The sequence below is a fragment of the Neocloeon triangulifer genome, unplaced genomic scaffold (assembly GCF_031216515.1).
Source record: "Neocloeon triangulifer isolate White Clay Creek 2 clone unplaced genomic scaffold, ASM3121651v1 ptg000013l, whole genome shotgun sequence".
NCBI classification, from domain to species: domain Eukaryota; kingdom Metazoa; phylum Arthropoda; class Insecta; order Ephemeroptera; family Baetidae; genus Neocloeon; species Neocloeon triangulifer.
Window position 1 is genome coordinate 6225285 of NW_026775555.1, and position 16880 is coordinate 6242164.

Genomic DNA, 16880 nt, shown 5'->3' on the forward strand with positions numbered 1-16880 from the left:
TTTACTTTTTAGTGAAAAACCGTGAATAACTATAATCTTTTTTTTTGCTTCCTGAGGCTAACTGTATTAAAATTAAACAGAAAAACCGTTATCTCAATCTCTAATTTAATGGCTCTCAAATAATAATAATATTTTTTTACTTTAAAATCAATAAATTTTTAGTTGATGATTTTGAATTTTGCATTGAACAAAAAGTGAGGATTTTACAATTTTACAAGTTTCACAGTAAAGACTGGAAATTAATTATTGAACGTTGTTTGTTTGTTTCTTATTTATTTTGTAGTGATATTTTTCATTTTTCAACCCCATTTATGCATTTCTCAATTGCAAAGAGTCATGATGATTGAAATTTTTTATTTTTTACTTTTTCTATTTGTAAATAAATTTTATAGTATGGTGTATCGTTTTACGTTGATTATATGGATTAAAAAAGTAAAAGACAAGTTGCTAAATTATTAAACAGAAACATTTCGACTTTATTGATTCCAATTTTACCTTAATTTTACAAATAATATACTATGGATCCTGATTTCATCACGCTAATTTCACAAAAAGCAAAGCAATCGCCATGATTGCAGTGGCCAGAGTATTTTGGACGCCTGAAAAAGTAATACTCAAAATAAAGAGAAAGGTCTTCAAAATACAAGTCCATTTCCTTACCAGAGTTGCATTTATTTTCCAAAACGATGGCAGTGAATGGTGATTTGCAATCACACTTTCCGTTGGTGGAGCAAAAAGCCCTATCTAGATTTTCGGCCAACTGACATTGAGCATCGTTGGTACAATCATCGCCCAACCCTGAAGTTGTAATCATAAATTCAGTTTGATACAAAAGTAATTTAATTTCAAAGTTATCAAGCAGCCTTAGAAAATAATTCGTATCAATTAAAAATCGATATGTATGTATTATTATTATTCATAATAAAAAGATATAAAGATAAAATATTAAATTCAATTAATTGAATTATATGAAAACAATACTTACTGCGTTTTGCAAGGCAGCTGTCTGCGGCTAAAACAAAGTCTTTTTTGCAACTGCAACTCCCTTCAATACAATCTGCCTCTCCTGAAGTTGTGCATTGAACTCCCTCGGTGCATGTTCCTCCGAATGCGACAGCTTCCAAATTCAAAAAAATTAATTATCTTTCAAATTTCATATTTGATTCTTTTACTTGGAAGACATTTGTCTTTTGCGGCGTTCGCCACAAAATTGGCGGAGCAACTGCAAACTCTGGTCGCACCAGCTGGACACACTGCATTCTCGAAAGGACACTGCGCGTTTGATGAGCACGAATCTCCCAATTTATCAGCGACTGTAAAATTTTGGAAATGTGTAAATTTTTGGCGTATTTCTTGGTCTATTGGTGATTTGAATTTTTATGGTTTTTGAAAAAATTATTATCTGTGAAATAACACTTTAATTATGGTGGAAGAATCCTAGCTAATGTCTTTTTTAGGGAAAAAGGCATTTGTTAGCAAGCCATGATTTTAAATTGCTCGATTAACACAATAAATTTCAAAATTCATTTATAAAAAAAAATTGCTCTTCTTTAGTTTTTAAGGAAATTTAAAGTATGACAAAAAAACTAAAAAGAAAAAATTTGCAAGTTCCACCAACCTTTGACGCATGAGGTTCCCACCAGTACATGTTTAGCACTGCATGTGCACCTATTGCTAAGAATGTCGCAATATGTATTTGCCTGTGTGCATTGGTTGAGTTGATTGCAGTCAGTAACAAAATCGTTGACCTCTAGGAAAACAAAGTTAGTAACTTCCTTTATTATATAATTTTTATCCTAATCAATAAGATTCCAAAGAGCAAAAAACTGTAAATAATGCCAAAATCTTCACAAAACTATGTTAAATTGATTACTCGGTATGCAGCCAGTGAGGTCGGTTTTTGGGATATGTGTGGCCACCGGGCATAGGCATCTGCCTGAAGTGCAAGCCGAACCACTGAGGACAGCACACTGGCCTGACACTTCGCAGACGTCGTTGATGAAACTGGCACCTGTGGAAAGGAACACTAATAAAATGTTTCAAAAAATAGACCATGCGTACCCTTCAAGCAGCTAATCCCTGCTAAATTCTGAACAAAGCCAAGATCGCAAACGCACTTGGTTTGTCCCAAAGGACCGCGACATGCTGAATTGTCAATGTTGCATTGGGATTTAACCAGGCAATCAACATTCAACGCGTTGAAAACTATAAGAACGTTAATACATATATTATTTACTTGTAAATAATATTATATGATTAAAAAAGAGAAAAAAAAAATTTTTTTTTCTTAAAAAATGTTGTTACTTTAGGCTCAAATTAAGGGTAAATATTTAGCTAAATTAAATTCTGAAGCGTACCTTTGTTTCAACTTTGATAAAATAAATAATATTCTATTAATATTGCATGATCCTTTTTTTTTATATCAATGACATCATGAATTAATAGTTTTATTTTCACCTGGTAAGCATCTTGTTGAATCGCTATTCGGCACAAAATTCTCGGGACAAGTACAAACGTTTTCACGCAAACCATTGTTGAACCTGCAAACTGAATTGGGCACAGAAGAGCTGCATTGGTCATTGTTGAAACATCCGTCGTTCAGAGAATCTAATTAATGAATAAAATTATCAGCGCAATATCAAAAGCTTAACATTTAATTTACTTGGCACGCAGAAACTTTTGGTCACATCGAAATTGGTATCGCCTTTGCATTTACATAAGCCCCTAATTGACGGAGGTGTTGGCAGTTCGCAAACAGCATTAATGTCGTCGCAATATTCTTGGCTTGCGCAGAACATGTCAGGAGCCACTGCCTCTGTGGAATTTAAACGTTGTGTGTTATAAATCAAAGAATTAGCTAATTTATTTTCTAATTTACTTCGTTCGCATCTTTTCAAGGCAGAGCTATAGAAGTAAATATTTTTGCACGTGCATTTTTTGTTTTCCGCACAAGCGGAGTTTGGGTCCGACCTTGAACACTGAATATCTTCAACGCAATCGCCAGAAACTGCAGTGACTGTTTAAAATAAAATTTTGGTAAAATTCAGCATTTCATTATTATGAAATTTATACCTCGCAAACAGGCGTCGCCGTTTCCATTTGCTACGAAATTGTTGACGCATTTGCACCACATCGAGGGTGTACCTGAATTTTGCACGCACCGGGAATTTTCTGGGCACTGAACATTCGATTCGCACTGGTCCTTTTCAATGGTGGTTATCTCTATGGAAAAAAAATTAATGCAAAATTATTAATGACCGGATAATTAAATTATTTTCCTCACTCTGTTTGCACGTGTTTCCGAACACTACGAATCCTGTCCGACATCCACAAATCTCATCTCTACAAACTGCATCGTTGTAGTCACATTGAGGACCAATCTTGCAATCGTCTCCAATAACAGTTTCTTAGGGAACAAAATAAGTCAATTTAGAATTTATTAAAAGATTTTTTGGTTCAATTCCTTTCTTTTACACACAACTTAACAATTTCCACAAATTAGAGCAATAACAAAAATGTTTGCATTTGAGACTTACTTTTAAAGCACACGTCCCTGGTTCCTCCTTCCTCTTCGATAAACCCATTGTCAACGTCACACTCACATTTGTTCTCTTCGCATATTGAATTAGGAACAGTGGTGGAGCAAAAAACCCCTGTTTCGGGGGTAGGGCAAGGGTCACCGAGAAGGGCTGCAATGCAACAAATGCTGGTTATAATATAATTCATTTACGCGGAGATCTTATTGCGTTTAATTTGGAAAAAAGAATATTGAAGTTAACAAATATTTAAAATTATTGTTTAGCTACTAAAATATCAAATATTTTTCTTATTAAAATTTTATGTTCTGAATTGCTATTAAAAACATTAAAGGTGGTAATTTTCTTAATTCTGAATGAAATAATTAGTTTTTAATTACACCTACCTTCTGAAAAGTTAACCAAGTTGTAAAGGCATAAGCTCAGTAACAAAAACCGCTTCACCACCTTCATTTTTCACTTTTGCCTTTGACGCCAATAATTTCAAATGATGATTGCAATCAGCAAGCAAGCAATTTATACCTCGGATCAAGGAGAATTATGATAACTTTTCTTTCTTTTTATTTGCAAACATTATTTTGACTTGAGTTTGTATACTATCAGCTATATTTCAAGCGCGGATTATTGAATTATAGAATTTTTATATCAACTCCACTTTATTGCGGTAATTCTTCCTGCATACACACATCATGATCTACAATAAAAGTTTATGCAATGATAATAACAATTAAAGCTGGCCGCTATAGTAAGTAAAAATAATAATAATACGACATTTTTCTGTTCATTTTTCAGTAATATTACTATTATTAAGTCTTTTAAATAATTTTAATATCATGTAAGGTAAAATAATAAGTGTGGATTGTTCATGGACGTTCTTGAAGTGAAAAAAAATTAGCGGGCTGGTTTAGGTTTAAGAAAATGTTTCTATATTATTTTCCAAACAAGCTGTTTTGATTTTAAATAAAAGAATATTATTGTCATTTATCTTAAATTACTTATTGTGTTCACTATGATTAGATAACTCAATGAGATGCGTCCAATTTGTAACATAGAACAGAAAATAAAAAATATTAAAATGTGTCCATAAATTGAAAAACCTCTTGTCTAATAACAAGCGCTTTTATATTTTAGATTGATTTAAACTACATAATTTCCATGCTCACGTGTTAAAAAACGTGTAAATAACAGTAGCATACATTTCAGGCACGAAATTATTATAGTCGCGCGATTGATGACTCCACAGTATTCACGCAAGAGACCGCCGAAATGTGGAGCAATCGCGAAAAAAAGTGTAATAAAGCGCACGAATGATGTTGGCACACATTTGAGTTTCGGCGTTGCATCCTGATAATATTAGGTTATCGACAGGAAATGTATGCAGGTTGCACTCAGGTATAAAAGGCGCGTACTTTGCACTCACATCATCACTCTCGCAGCCTCTGCAATTCATCCAGCAGCATCATGATCGCCTGGCAACCAATTGTCACTCTCCTGGTGAGCGTTTTTCCTTCGAGTTAAAATTTTTTTTCATACCCATGTCTACCAAACTTTTGTTTTTTCTAACTGAAAAAACAGTTGATTTATTAAAAATTTGTTTGAAGAAGTTGACGCTCGAGGAGATGATCATGGAAATGAAGATTCGGGCTTTTCTTCGTTGCAAAAAAATTGTTTTTTATTCAGCGAGCCGTTTGTTTTTGAATAAAAAACAATTTTTTGCAACGAGGAAAAGCCCGAATCTTTATAAAAAATTGTTATTCAAAAAAAATTCTCTTTGAGTTTCAAAAAGAGCAAGTATTGACGAGAAAAAGTTCTAGATTTATTTAACTTTTTTGTAATTTTTAATTCCCACTGATAATGCTATGCTTGAATGCCTTGAATCCTTTTAAAAATTTTGGAAATATTATCCTCATTTTAAAAATACATTTTAAATTTTAATTACTTTAATTTATTCAATTTTTCATTCTCCGTTTCTCTGAAAAATTTTTGAATTCACCAAATTTAATTTAAGTAATTTTTATTACACAGCTCTGCGCTCTGGTAGGATCATCTTTGGCTTTAGGTAAATTATTTTACTCGAATATTGAAACCTAAAATTAATTCAAAATCAATTTAGCCAAGGAATCTTCCGAGAGTCATGTTGAGCTAATTGACGATGACGAGACAACAACGAGCGAAATCGAAACCACGTCTCCTTTTACGACAACCACTGGAAAGCAGAAAAGAGTGAACTGTGGTCTTCAGAATTTCGAAGTGAGTCAAAAAATATCAATGACGATGTCAAAATAACAAATAATACTGTCCGATCTTTGACAGTTGACGTGCGCGCCAATATTTATGGCCTTAATTCTTATCAAAAAAGCCCCTATTGCCTATTGATGCCGCCACTCGTTTTTATTTGCGATCGGTATAAATTCTTCCAAATTATAGACAGTTCAAAGTACCGAAAACTTTTAGGTCCCACGCATGATATCATTGTTTAAATTTATAATGTGAATTTACTAGCAAAAAATGAAATTTTTATAAAAATATTTTAATTTTTTTTTTCAATGAAAATGAGTAGGAAACAATAATAAAAAAAATGTATTTAGCGTACTTCTGATGAATGCTGCGCAATGCCTGTGGAAGATCTGTTTCCCATGGAAACCACCCAAAAAGAGTGCAACAAAAAGCAGAGCAAGCAAGCCGACACCCTGCTGAACGGCGTCATGTTAAACAGACTCCAGGACTCGCGCAAAAACTACCAGCTTGATTACTCCGGTCTTATTTTGCGTAAAAACTAAAAAAAAAAATGCATTTTTCAATTAATTTTTTTTTTTTTCATAATTTAGGAAACTTGTTTGGACCTGGAGTGGTAAATAATTACAATAATTTTAATTTAAATTTCATTTTAATGCGTTAACTTTTCAGTGCTTTGCTGATTGTATCTTCCAATCAAACAATTTGGTAAGAATATACTAAATTTTATTACTTTTTTACAATTTTAACTCGTAAATATTACCAGATGACTTCTTCCGGCGATATTGATTACCAGAAGACGGCCAAATTCATCACCAAAGGCAGAAGTGACCCTTGGAAATCCATCTTGATCGAGGCTGTCGACATGTGCAAAAATTTCACCGACGGTATGGAAATTACAACTTTATTTATTGAATTAATTTATTCTCAAATTCAGGAACTACCGTTAAGGAGATCTCATTCCGCGAAAACCGCAGGAAGAAAACGTGCAAAACCGAATCGGTCCACGTGGTGCAGTGCCTGCAAGCTGCCATCGCTCTTGTAAGTATTGCTTTTTTACTAAAAGTATGCAACTCGCACGACATCCTTGTGATTCACTTTGCATACATATTTAGAATCAAATTCAATATTTATATTAATTTCTGTATTTTTTTTCTTTTTCAGAACTGTCCTCAAGACTTGGCTGCTGATCACGGTATTATTTAAAATAATTTCAGGGTTCACTCAAATTTATTTTTCGTGACTAAACAGATAAGCACAAAAAGTGCGGAGAGGCGGTCGGACAAATCCAAACATGCGTCGGGCACATCCACGGTGGAATCGTCCGCACCAACTACCTGAACCAGTACTTGGCTAATAAAAAAACCGCGACTGATGTAAAGATTAAGTCTTAAGTCATACAAATAAAGATAATGTTGATCATTAAGTGATGCGCCGACTGCGCGTCACTCTGTTAACTCATTCTAAAGAAATTGTCTCTAATTCCACTCCTGCTCTGCCTCATCGAAATTAATCTAATATTGCGTCAGATGCAGTATTATAAAGTCTTCTTGGTTACGGAGAAAAAGAAAAAATGTAACGGTGGTGAAAAATTAAAATTTAAACTTTCAAGAAAAATTTTATACCACATTTTATAATTTAACTTTCAAAATTTTAATTCTTTTTATTTACTTGTAATTTAACATTTTATAAAGAGTAATTGCTTTTGAAGAACAGCATTTTTCATTAAAGAAATCCACCTTAAAAATTTTCTTCTCCTGCAATGATATACTAAGAATCCTGCCCTCATTTTTCCTATTGTGCAAATAGACATGCATAGTCGTTGCCTTTTTAGTAAGAACATAATAAACCGTTGTTGAAAATAATATCTCATTTTGTTAAAAATTCTTAGATAAGATACCGCGCTTATAAAACAACCTTTTTTATGATTCTCAATTAAAAGCTTAATTTTCACAAATTTAATTATGTTGGATATTTAAAAAAAAACTTCAAATTATAAAATACGGTTTTGCTTTCTGTCTGCATACAATAATTAAACATTTATTCATGCTTGCTGCGAGTCTGTGGTGGCCAGAAGCACTTAAGTAACGCGCAGCCGCCGACTTGGTGCTCAATCGGTGCTCATTCACTACACAATGCGATGCGGGCTGCTTGTTTGTCTTCAGCAGACGATGATGCCAAACAACGCCAGCTGATAAGGCCTTTGAAGTGAGCGCAGAATTCCGAGTTGTGCCGCAACCAAATAATACGCGATGCCGTTTTCTGAGCAAATTGACGACCCGCCCTTAAAGCACCTCTTCGACGTCAGCGTAGGTGATGGTCTGGAGCAAGAAGGGGTCATCCGGCTGACGGCTGGTGCTCCGGGGCCCTCCCTCTTGCACGCGTGCTCCGAGCTTTTCACCAAAGCTTGGAGTCACACTATGGTAAAATATTGAGAAAAAATTTATTCAATTTAGCATCACTTAATTAAATGAGAGGATTGAGATTTTAAAAATAGAAAAAGAGACAGAGGTTTTTAGAAAATAAATTTAAATATTCAAATGATGCCATTACAAAAAAGCAAATCAATAGTACGTTATCACCATCAATTATGATGGCTCATTAGTTCTCTATAATTATTGCGCACTAATTTTAAAACACCGAATTTTTTAAGGGGCCCTTATAATTACTGCTGATAACATTTAAACATAAAAAATTTACTTTTTTGCAAATGCAATTAAATTTAATAGAAAAATGCATTTATTGTTTAAACTTATTGATAGGAAAAATTTCAAGATGTTAACGTCTTTCAATATGGAATCGCTCCCGGATCCTGGGAATTCAGAGAGGTGCTTTCAAAGTTTTTGTCTGAAAGCTATCATGACAAAGTGAACAGGTGCGCCGAATTCTGATGTGCATTTAAAAAAAAATATCATGCGCTATTTTAAATTAATTTTATTAGATCTGACTTGATTCTGACTTGTGGAGCCACCCACGGATTGCAGATTATTTTGAACACTTTGCTCACTCCGGGAGGAATGATTTTCGTAGAAAGTGCCACATATATGATAGCCCTGGACGTTTTCAAAGAATTCCCAAATTCATCTGTTGAACCTAGTATAAAATTTTAAATTTATTTTTTTAATTAAAGGGAATTGAATCAATTTTATTTATTTTAGTTGAAATGGATGACAATGGTTTGGATGTCGGAGATTTGGAGAAAAAACTGCAGATGTGGCGAAATGTCAAGAGTTGGAACACAAGCGAAGAGAAACCCTTTTGGGCGATGCTTTACTGCATCCCCGCATTTCAAAACCCGACTGGAACCAACTTGAGTCGAAGTATATAGAATTTATTTCGCAACAGCTCGAAAATTAATTTTATTACTTAATGACCACGTTTGTTATCAGAGAGGTGTTCACAATTAATTGAGCTTGCGAGAAAATTTGAAGTGCTTGTTCTTTGTGACGACGTTTACAATTTGCTGGCGCACGATAATCCACCCAAACGCCTTTTCGCTTACGACAGACCCCAAGTACAATCGTTCGGAGGCCACGTCATTTCCAATGGCACTTTTTCCAAAATCCTCGCACCTGGGGTCAGGGTGGGATGGCTCGAGGCACCACCCAGATTTGTTGAACGACTGAAGAAATCGTAATATTAAAAAAAGTTATTATAAAAAAAAAAATTTTGACCGAAATTTCAGGGGAATTTTGCGGAGCAGTGGATCAGTGAACCATTTCATGTCGGCAGTCATTACGTCGATAATTGAGCTTGGGTTACAAAAGCAACACCTTGAACTGTTAAAAAACACTTTTAAGGTAAATTAAAACTAGTATATAAAGTTTTGAAAATTACAATTTAAATTACTTTTTTATTATTAATAAAATTTTGCGCATTTTTATTATTTTCTTGAGATTAAAATGAATAAAAATCATTTTATTGATTTAATTTACCGTGCATTATAGGACCGAATAATTTCTATGATGGAAGTTCTGTCGACGAATCTACCACCCAATTGCAAATTTCACAAATCTGAGGGAGGATACTACGTTTGGCTTGAATTGCCATGTGGAATCGATGCGTCTGATTTTTGCGACTTTAGCTTGAAAAATTTTGGTGCCACTGCCCATCCAGGAAAATATTTTTCCGCAAACAGAACAAACTGCATGAGATTAGCAGTGGCCTATCACGAGAAGGCAGAACTAACCAAAGCCGCTGAGTTGATATGCAAAGCTCTTCACGTGTATTTGGCCGACCAAAAAAATCAATAAAAATAATACATTTTGTTTGCAAATAAGTCAAATATACCGGAATATACAATAAAAGAAAATATTTCCCGTTCAATTTACTTTAAAAATTTTTATCAGTCGCAAGGTCCAGAGGAGGCCTTATCACCTCCCTGTACCAAGCAAAGATTAAAAAGGCATCCAGTGAGCGGCAATAAATATTTCTTTTGACGCATTTAGAAGAAGTAGAAAAATGAAAAGCGTTCTTTTGGCGATAAGTGTCATTTTCAACCTTGGTTTAGTCCTTGGTCAGGTATTATTTACTTTCTAATTTCTAAGCTCAGCTCATAAAGTGCCTGATAAAAGCAATGGAGGAGGGATCTGGACGCAGACGTCGATGTGGCCCTGTCAAGGTTGTGGGACGCCCGCGCAAGTACGCAGGAGTACCTCGACGTCATGAATGACATCGAAGATCTTTTGTGGACCAAAGTACAACCAGGCGTTTCCAGTATTCAGGAGAATTTGCCTTTCATTAAAGTAAATTTCGTCAATTTAGATGTGGAAATTTTAGTGTAAACAATATTCATTGACACAGATAACATTTGCCGACATAGAAAACATACAAATCCAAATCAATCAGGCCTCGTCTATACTGGTTTATCAAGCAAAGTTACAAGGCAAGGAGCTTGTGAAGCACCTGCGGCTTTTGAACCAAACTGAAACCAACTTATCCTCAGCATCTTACTCGAGTAAAACTTTAATAATTTCCAAAAGAAGTCAAATTAAGGTATAATTTTATAGATTTGCCGGAAAATCAAAGTGATTTGGTGGCCCAGGCAAATAACGTGAATTCGGTCCAGGAAACAGCGCTTAGTTTGTCTGGTGATGAGGTTGTGGCGTTCAACAACCTTTTGAATGCAATTTTAGAAGGCCAAGTGAGTTACAAAGATGCAATCGTTATAAATGGTTAAATAAAATATCTGCTAATCAGAACGGGACAGCCGTTGACGAGATCAAAGCTTCGATGGCAGACATAAATAATGAGCTTTATTTACTCGGAGATGAGATTTCCCTGGATTCCTACCAAGTGGGAACAACAACTGAGCTTCTGTATGAGGCTCTCGGCACCATCATTGGACAATTACCGTGAATAAATTTAAAAATTGTAGCCGTTAATCTGTTGGGAGTTTGATTCTGAAAGAAAATCATATTTTCAAGTTTTATGATGGCATATTATTTGATGTATTTACAATAAATAGTTATTAGTAATGCGTACAAAGTATTCAGAATCAACAATATGCTGGACTCTGGAAATAATTAATCCCGTCAATTTCACTTTTCCGAACCAATTAAATTTAAAAATCCTCTCCAATTTAATCGGAGAACGATGCGTTTTGTGCAACTCCAAAAGAAATTTTATATTTATGTCGGTTAGAAATTAATTTTTGAATTCAATCAAAACAAAACAAAATGCAGCTTTATGAGATAAACCATGAAAATGCAACCACATTGGCACGATCAAATCGGATACATAAGAAAACAAATTCAACGTACTTGTTGTTGCGATCGAACAACATTCCTCAAGTGTGGGGAGAGAGAATCGGATTGTTTTGCAAAAGGACCACAATGCCCAGGCTCAATAATGCGGAGGATGCGTTGAGGGTTTTTGGTAATAATATCGAAGCAACTCAAACGATTGTGGTCCCCAATGTTCTGGAACTGACACCATAGGCTTTTGAAGATTTATTGCCGGGCGTCGTTGCTTGAATTGCCAGCAGCTGGCGGGTTTGCGCTCGAAGAACCGGCACTTCCGTTGTCCAATCTTGGCCTCTTTCTGGAGCCAGCCTCGTCAATTGTCTCCAGATTTAGATGATCTCGCTTTTTGTGATGGCTCTGAAGTTAAAAATATAAATTTTAGTTCTTATAAAATCAAACAAGAAAGATGATAATTTTAGAACGGGGTTAAAAACACCGGGACCCGGTGTGAAAATGACGTCAATATGTTATAAACACCGGGATCCGGTGTGGAAAAAATTTGTCAATATGTTATTTACACCGGGAAAAAGTAGAGGCGGTTTTTAACCAAAATGCAATACCGATAACCGTTCAACATTGAGAACCGCAAACGTTTCAAGGGCTTTAATTTGAAAATATTAATTCTTCAATAAATTTTTCCCTTTAATTTCGTGTGCGCGCATTTCACCGATCGTAGACAACACCTTTTGTAGGCAACTCCGTTGTGGGTTTGCGAGCTTCGGGCTGGAGGCGCGCTCGCCCGAGAACGTGGTGAAGGCCGGCTCCGGGCGGGACAAAAGGGCGGGGATCGTGGGGGGGCTCCTGCGGAGCCCCCCCACGAACACAGCCGCCCTTTTGTCCTCGCCCTGCGCACGGCCTTCCCCACGTCCTCGACCTCGCTGCGCCTCCACCCCTCGCTCGCGGCTTCTGCAAAAATTAATCTTGGGGGTTGCCCAACTCCGAGTTGCCCAACTCCGAGTTGCCGGATCGTGGGGTGCCTACAACTTCGTCTGCATGCTCGTTGGTGAAATTAAAAAAAAGGAATATGTATGCATAATTTGAATTAAAATATGGAATTTTCATGAATATAAATTTTCGGTATAGTTCGAAATCTTGAAAAAAATTAATAAAGTATTACTAGACGTGGATTTGAACCCGCCAACCTGTGCTTTGGAAGCGGGTGCGTTACCGCGACACTACTGCCGCTTGCAATGATAGTGAAATTTATTGGTATTTATCGTTCCGTGTTTCAGTACCGGTTGCGATTCTCAACCGGAAGTGGAGAGTCGGTTTTGGCATTGCAATAATTGGTCGTTTTTTCCCGGTGAAAATAACATACTGGCGCCAGCATCACACCGGGTCCCGGTGTTTTTAACCCACTTCATAATTTTATATAAATTTAAAATGAAATGCCAACAAGAAATGTAACACATCAGAATGTTCCGAGGACGATTCATTTCATGCAGAGATTGATTTAAACTAAATTAATATTAAATTAAATACGAATTACTTTTTTGTCCCATTGCTGATGTAGGTAGCGAAGCAGTATGTTTGTCTTTTCCGTCACGATGACTGTGTTGTTGAAAATTATTCACCATTAATTATATAATGTAAAGCAGTGGTCAAAAATTATTAAAATACTTTGATCCGAGGGGTGGTCTACAGTGGGAAGGTACACCGAGGGCCTCTTCGCACTGCTCCTGATGCCACCGTCATTGTGGTATTTGGTGAAATTGCTCTCATTGTACGATGGCAAGCCCTTCAGAAAGTCAGAGGCTGACTGAAAAATGAGAAATCAATTAGAGGAGAGACTAGATGAAAATTTCCTTGGGGTGTAAAAGTTGTCACCATGCCTTTGGGAGTATCATTAATAACATGGAGGGGTAGGGCCATGGTTTGAAAACTGAAATTCTTTGGCAAATGGCGAATGAAAGTGCCTAAAAAGTATTTCGTTGAAAGGGGAATTTTCTTGGCCAGAATTTGGTACGATTATTAGAAAGAAATATCAAAAGATTAGAGGGAAATTTACCATTTTTGTTTAATTCCTAAAGACGTCAATGCTCGCGTTCACGCAATCAGCTTTTACTCCGTCTTTCTTTTGTTTGTCGTGGTAAACAGAAGCGCGGCGCGAAAGTTTGAAAGTTCATCTGGCGAACATCCGACCGGCGCAACAACAACGTTTTTTTGATTGATTTGTTTTTTTAGCTTTTAAATTATGGATATTTCGGATCTTAAATTTTACTGAGGCAACAACAAACCTTTCGCCGAAATCTACGGAATTCACAACAATGTTTAAGGTGAGCCACAATTGTTTAATTTGAAAATTGTGATTCGTGATTTTGTTGTTGTCAGATGCCGGTGGAGAAGTTTTGAACAAATCTTTTCAAGATCTCGGACCTTGAAGACATTATTAGCTGATTTGAGGATTCATATCAAATCCAGTCATGACCAGCGTCGTGCGCTTGGTCCTTCAAATAATTGAAGGTTTGTATGAGTAAATTTTTAAACAAGAATTTGGATTATATAAATAGGGCAGGTCATCCTGTATAATTTCTTTTAATTTTAATGCTATTTAATTCCCTTTCAATTTCCGCAAAGTTTCCAAAGTTCCGCAAAGTCTGTTCATCCTTAGGACATGTTAAATTAAAGAAAAATTAAAAGTCAGTACTGCCGACCTGCCCTAGTATTGCCCAAGAATTTTACTCTTAACCAATTGAAAATAATTTAAAATTTAACCTTAGGAACAAACTTCCATCTGCTCGACCACAAATCTTTCTTAGTTGTGCAAGGCAAACTGGACGGAGTTAGTTTGAAAACAGACCCAGTCCCACTTTCCTCGAATAATGGACCAAGATTGGAAATTGGCGAAGAGTTGGTCTGGAAGATGAGCCTGAGGAACTTTAAAAGGTTGACTGTTTTAAACCATAATTGCCTATGATTTATAACTTAAAAATTAACTGCAGAATTAGGCCCTCGAAAGCTCTGATTCTCGATTGCTTCAGCGTCACTTCTGGTGGCGATTCCAAGAGCATCGGCTACATCGTCATCAACCTCAAGTCCGTGACAGACTCTTCCCAGGTAATTAAAAGAAGCAATGTAGTTTTTAAAAAATTAAATAATTTGATTATTTACAGAGTGGTTGGCGTCGTTTGCTTGGAAGCAGTGGTCCGTCACAAACTTCCCCTCAACTTTTGCTATCCGTCTCTCTGGACGACTCGAGTAAACCCAAAAAAGTGGAGCCAAAAGTAATTGATATCATTGGAAATTTTCCATTCTAATAAATCCATTCTTCCAGGTCATGCCTTTGGATAGAAAAGTTGAGGAATTGAGTGGACAACCAACAGAGCTCCTCCTGAAAAATGGAATCACATACATCGGTAGTGAGAGATTCTGCAAGGAGAGATTTCAGTTCAGCTGCACAATTCTGGCTGCTTCGAACCTCTCATCTGTATGAATTTTTAATTTTGTCAAGTATTTCAGTTAAAATGACAATTTTTTTCAGCTTGCCAAGTCTGCCTCAGCAAAGGTGCAGCTCCAACTGCTGAAGCAAACACTTGAAACCAACGTTTTTGATCCATCGTTTGCGCTCAACAAGACTTTCGTCTTTGACGTTTTCAGCAAGACGTCCACCCTTGTTGAGTACCTCAATGAAAACCCTTCAGTTGACGTTTCCCTCATGCATGAAGATGCAGTCGTCGCTCAAGCAAAGCACTTCCTTGTTTTGGAACTCGGAGTTCCTCTGACAACAGAAATAGTTTTCTCCAGCCAGGACATTGACATTCAGCCAAAAGTGACTGTGACTTTTGTTGTGTTCCCCTTGGAGGAGCATGAATTCGTCAAAGAGGCAAAGAAAGAGACGGTTTTGGTTTCGCCATCCCCAGCATTTACTTCCGAGGCTCCCTTGCCTTTGGACGACAGCATGGAAATTGAGATGACAAGTGAATTCAGCAAGAACTTCGAAGTTGAGGAAATAGAACAAGAGCCGACAAAAGCTAGACATGAAAATGGACCTGAACCTCCAGTGAAGAGGGATCGAGTTGAAAAAGTCAACACTTACAGAGCTAGAGAAGGTGCAGATGATTAATTTAGATGGAAATATTTTTCTAATTAATAAATTTTTCAGAAATAAGTAGTGTTCCATTGATGAGTGATGCTGAAAGGATGACGAAAGTTGTCGAAGAGCTTGAAGACTGGAAACTGAAACAGAAGATGTTGTTCACTGCAGAGGTTTGTGTTTGAGTTTTAAATAACTTTTTAATTTGATCGCTTCCTGATTTGTTAGATGAACGCCAACAAGGAAGAATTGACTCGTGCATGGGAGGATCGCTTGAATGAACGACAGAGAGAGCTTGAATATGAAAAAATTAAAGCCCTTGAGAAGACCAAAGAATTGTCAGCCACTCTGGAGGAAGAAATTGCCAAGTTGAAGTTGAAAGACAAGGAATTGGACAAGGAGCAGGAAAAGGTAGATAATAATGTGAAAATTTTAGAGTTCATTTCACTTATATGTGTATTCAGCTGAAAATCTACAAGAAGCAAATGGAGGTGAATTTTGAAGAGCAGAATCAAAGATTTCGAAGCCAGGTTCAAGATTCTGGGTCAAAAGTATTAGCGAAATAGTCTAATTTTATTTAAACTAATTTCCTAAATATTAGCTCTCCATCTTGGCATACCAAAACAAGAAGCTTCAGGAAAAGGTGGATCTCTTGGAGAACGAATGCTCAAAGTTGCAGAAAATTCAAAGGAGCAGTGAATCTGCCGAGATTTTAGAGCTCAAGGAGAAGTTGGTGAGGAGGCACTTACAATATTATTCAAAGACAAAAATCTGTAGCTCTTTTTTACCCAGCGTGAGATGGAGCAAAATCTGAAAAGAGCGCAGGAGGAAAAGGCCAAGATCACAAAAGAGTGGGTCAAGAGTCAGCGCAAAGTCAACGAGGTCAAAGAATCAAACCTCACCAACATCAATCGGTAATTCATCAAAAGGGGTTGAAATTTCTTATAACTTTTCAATTTAGGGAACCATTCTTTGCTGACCAAGAAAAGGCTCGTCTGATGAAAGAGAAAGACTCCCTGGAGAAGATGAGACTGGAGCTGCTTCAAATGAAACAAACTCCTCTCCAAAGGGAAGTCGTCGATGTGAGAAAATTGCAGGAGCAACGAGAAGCGTTGCTCAAAACTGGGCTCTACAATGAGCAAAGTGCACTGATCAAGGGGTTGGACGAGGCCATCTCGAAAGCGCAGCGAGAGCGAGCAAGTGCGGATTAAGTCTGATTAAAAAGTTACCTGTTGATTTTAAACTAAAATATGAAGTTGCTGATAAGGTCATTGTATTTTAATAAAATTTAATTTAATAATATACAAATTAAAATGAAATTTGAATTAATAT

General features: G+C 36.3%; 6 protein-coding genes and 1 long non-coding RNA gene across 8 annotated transcripts in view; 5 read left to right on the forward strand and 2 right to left on the reverse strand.

Annotated features, from left to right (window-relative positions):
• LOC132199098 (uncharacterized) overlaps nt 1-16880 on the forward strand; it is a 150718-nt gene that overhangs the window by 124931 nt on the left and 8907 nt on the right. The gene's annotated exons all lie outside the window — the stretch shown is intronic.
• Nucleotides 455-4063, reverse strand: LOC132198806 (multiple epidermal growth factor-like domains protein 6). Its single transcript, XM_059623042.1, has 14 exons — nt 3923-4063; nt 3537-3689; nt 3284-3406; nt 3073-3222; nt 2879-3016; nt 2663-2815; nt 2458-2607; nt 2062-2205; nt 1874-2011; nt 1619-1750; nt 1173-1313; nt 986-1117; nt 661-798; nt 455-599 (listed from the first exon to the last, which is right to left on the reverse strand). The coding sequence occupies exons 1-14, from the start codon at nt 3987-3989 to the stop codon at nt 535-537; spliced, it is 1824 nt and encodes a 607-aa protein (XP_059479025.1). The 5' UTR covers nt 3990-4063; the 3' UTR covers nt 455-534.
• On the forward strand, nt 4924-7320 carry LOC132198902 (uncharacterized). The gene is made up of 10 exons (XM_059623192.1): nt 4924-5030; nt 5562-5595; nt 5650-5786; nt 6125-6305; nt 6365-6387; nt 6444-6479; nt 6538-6658; nt 6709-6812; nt 6936-6966; nt 7023-7320. Exons 1-10 carry the CDS (start codon nt 4998-5000, stop codon nt 7163-7165), a joined length of 843 nt encoding a protein of 280 aa, XP_059479175.1. The 5' UTR covers nt 4924-4997; the 3' UTR covers nt 7166-7320.
• LOC132198845 (uncharacterized) lies at nt 7898-10056 on the forward strand. Its single transcript, XM_059623105.1, has 7 exons — nt 7898-8194; nt 8534-8646; nt 8713-8867; nt 8930-9091; nt 9161-9404; nt 9457-9571; nt 9719-10056. The coding sequence occupies exons 1-7, from the start codon at nt 8024-8026 to the stop codon at nt 10022-10024; spliced, it is 1266 nt and encodes a 421-aa protein (XP_059479088.1). The 5' UTR covers nt 7898-8023; the 3' UTR covers nt 10025-10056.
• On the forward strand, nt 10144-11229 carry LOC132198846 (uncharacterized). Of its 2 annotated transcripts, none has more exons than XM_059623107.1 (5): nt 10144-10292; nt 10349-10516; nt 10575-10728; nt 10781-10914; nt 10971-11229. In XM_059623107.1, exons 1-5 carry the CDS (start codon nt 10233-10235, stop codon nt 11127-11129), a joined length of 675 nt encoding a protein of 224 aa, XP_059479090.1. In that variant the 5' UTR covers nt 10144-10232; the 3' UTR covers nt 11130-11229. The 2 variants fall into 2 exon arrangements, with proteins under 2 accessions (XP_059479090.1, XP_059479089.1); XM_059623106.1 differs by having other exon boundaries at nt 10346-10516; nt 10971-11227.
• LOC132198847 (DET1- and DDB1-associated protein 1) lies at nt 11190-13620 on the reverse strand. Its single transcript, XM_059623108.1, has 4 exons — nt 13524-13620; nt 13136-13274; nt 13005-13066; nt 11190-11872 (listed from the first exon to the last, which is right to left on the reverse strand). Exons 1-4 carry the CDS (start codon nt 13524-13526, stop codon nt 11723-11725), a joined length of 354 nt encoding a protein of 117 aa, XP_059479091.1. The 5' UTR covers nt 13527-13620; the 3' UTR covers nt 11190-11722.
• LOC132198844 (RNA-binding protein 25-like) lies at nt 13626-16857 on the forward strand. The gene is made up of 13 exons (XM_059623104.1): nt 13626-13791; nt 13847-13978; nt 14236-14401; nt 14458-14572; nt 14629-14739; nt 14790-14942; nt 14997-15564; nt 15618-15721; nt 15777-15959; nt 16013-16099; nt 16150-16281; nt 16341-16462; nt 16510-16857. The coding sequence occupies exons 2-13, from the start codon at nt 13939-13941 to the stop codon at nt 16757-16759; spliced, it is 2031 nt and encodes a 676-aa protein (XP_059479087.1). The 5' UTR covers nt 13626-13791; nt 13847-13938; the 3' UTR covers nt 16760-16857.

What these genes read in the sequence shown, in the direction of transcription:
- LOC132198806 (XM_059623042.1), bottom strand. Translation starts at nt 3,989, where the DNA reads ATGAAGGTGGTGAAGCGGTTTTTGTTACTGAGCTTATGCCTTTACAAC. An exon ending in AGGGATTAGCTGCTTGAAGG is followed by an intron (nt 2,012 to 2,061) that starts GTACGCATGGTC and finishes TCCTTTCCACAG; the next exon opens with GTGCCAGTTTCATCAACGAC. An exon ending in GGGAACCTCATGCGTCAAAG is followed by an intron (nt 1,314 to 1,618) that starts GTTGGTGGAACT and finishes AAAATTTTACAG; the next exon opens with TCGCTGATAAATTGGGAGAT.
- LOC132198902 (XM_059623192.1), top strand. Translation starts at nt 4,998, where the DNA reads ATGATCGCCTGGCAACCAATTGTCACTCTCCTG. An exon ending in TTACTCCGGTCTTATTTTGC is followed by an intron (nt 6,306 to 6,364) that starts GTAAAAACTAAA and finishes TTCATAATTTAG; the next exon opens with GAAACTTGTTTGGACCTGGA. An exon ending in GTGCAAAAATTTCACCGACG is followed by an intron (nt 6,659 to 6,708) that starts GTATGGAAATTA and finishes TCTCAAATTCAG; the next exon opens with GAACTACCGTTAAGGAGATC.
- LOC132198845 (XM_059623105.1), top strand. Translation starts at nt 8,024, where the DNA reads ATGCCGTTTTCTGAGCAAATTGACGACCCGCCCTTAAAGCACCTCTTC. An exon ending in GTTGAACGACTGAAGAAATC is followed by an intron (nt 9,405 to 9,456) that starts GTAATATTAAAA and finishes CCGAAATTTCAG; the next exon opens with GGGAATTTTGCGGAGCAGTG. An exon ending in TGTTAAAAAACACTTTTAAG is followed by an intron (nt 9,572 to 9,718) that starts GTAAATTAAAAC and finishes CGTGCATTATAG; the next exon opens with GACCGAATAATTTCTATGAT.
- LOC132198846 (XM_059623106.1), top strand. Translation starts at nt 10,233, where the DNA reads ATGAAAAGCGTTCTTTTGGCGATAAGTGTCATTTTCAACCTTGGTTTA. An exon ending in ATCCTCAGCATCTTACTCGA is followed by an intron (nt 10,729 to 10,780) that starts GTAAAACTTTAA and finishes ATAATTTTATAG; the next exon opens with ATTTGCCGGAAAATCAAAGT. An exon ending in ATGCAATTTTAGAAGGCCAA is followed by an intron (nt 10,915 to 10,970) that starts GTGAGTTACAAA and finishes TCTGCTAATCAG; the next exon opens with AACGGGACAGCCGTTGACGA.
- LOC132198847 (XM_059623108.1), bottom strand. An exon ending in AGACCACCCCTCGGATCAAA is followed by an intron (nt 13,067 to 13,135) that starts GTATTTTAATAA and finishes TCAACAACACAG; the next exon opens with TCATCGTGACGGAAAAGACA. An exon ending in ATCAGCAATGGGACAAAAAA is followed by an intron (nt 11,873 to 13,004) that starts GTAATTCGTATT and finishes TTTTAACTTCAG; the next exon opens with AGCCATCACAAAAAGCGAGA.
- LOC132198844 (XM_059623104.1), top strand. Translation starts at nt 13,939, where the DNA reads ATGACCAGCGTCGTGCGCTTGGTCCTTCAAATAATTGAAG. An exon ending in CCGTGACAGACTCTTCCCAG is followed by an intron (nt 14,573 to 14,628) that starts GTAATTAAAAGA and finishes GATTATTTACAG; the next exon opens with AGTGGTTGGCGTCGTTTGCT. An exon ending in AGATGTTGTTCACTGCAGAG is followed by an intron (nt 15,722 to 15,776) that starts GTTTGTGTTTGA and finishes CTGATTTGTTAG; the next exon opens with ATGAACGCCAACAAGGAAGA.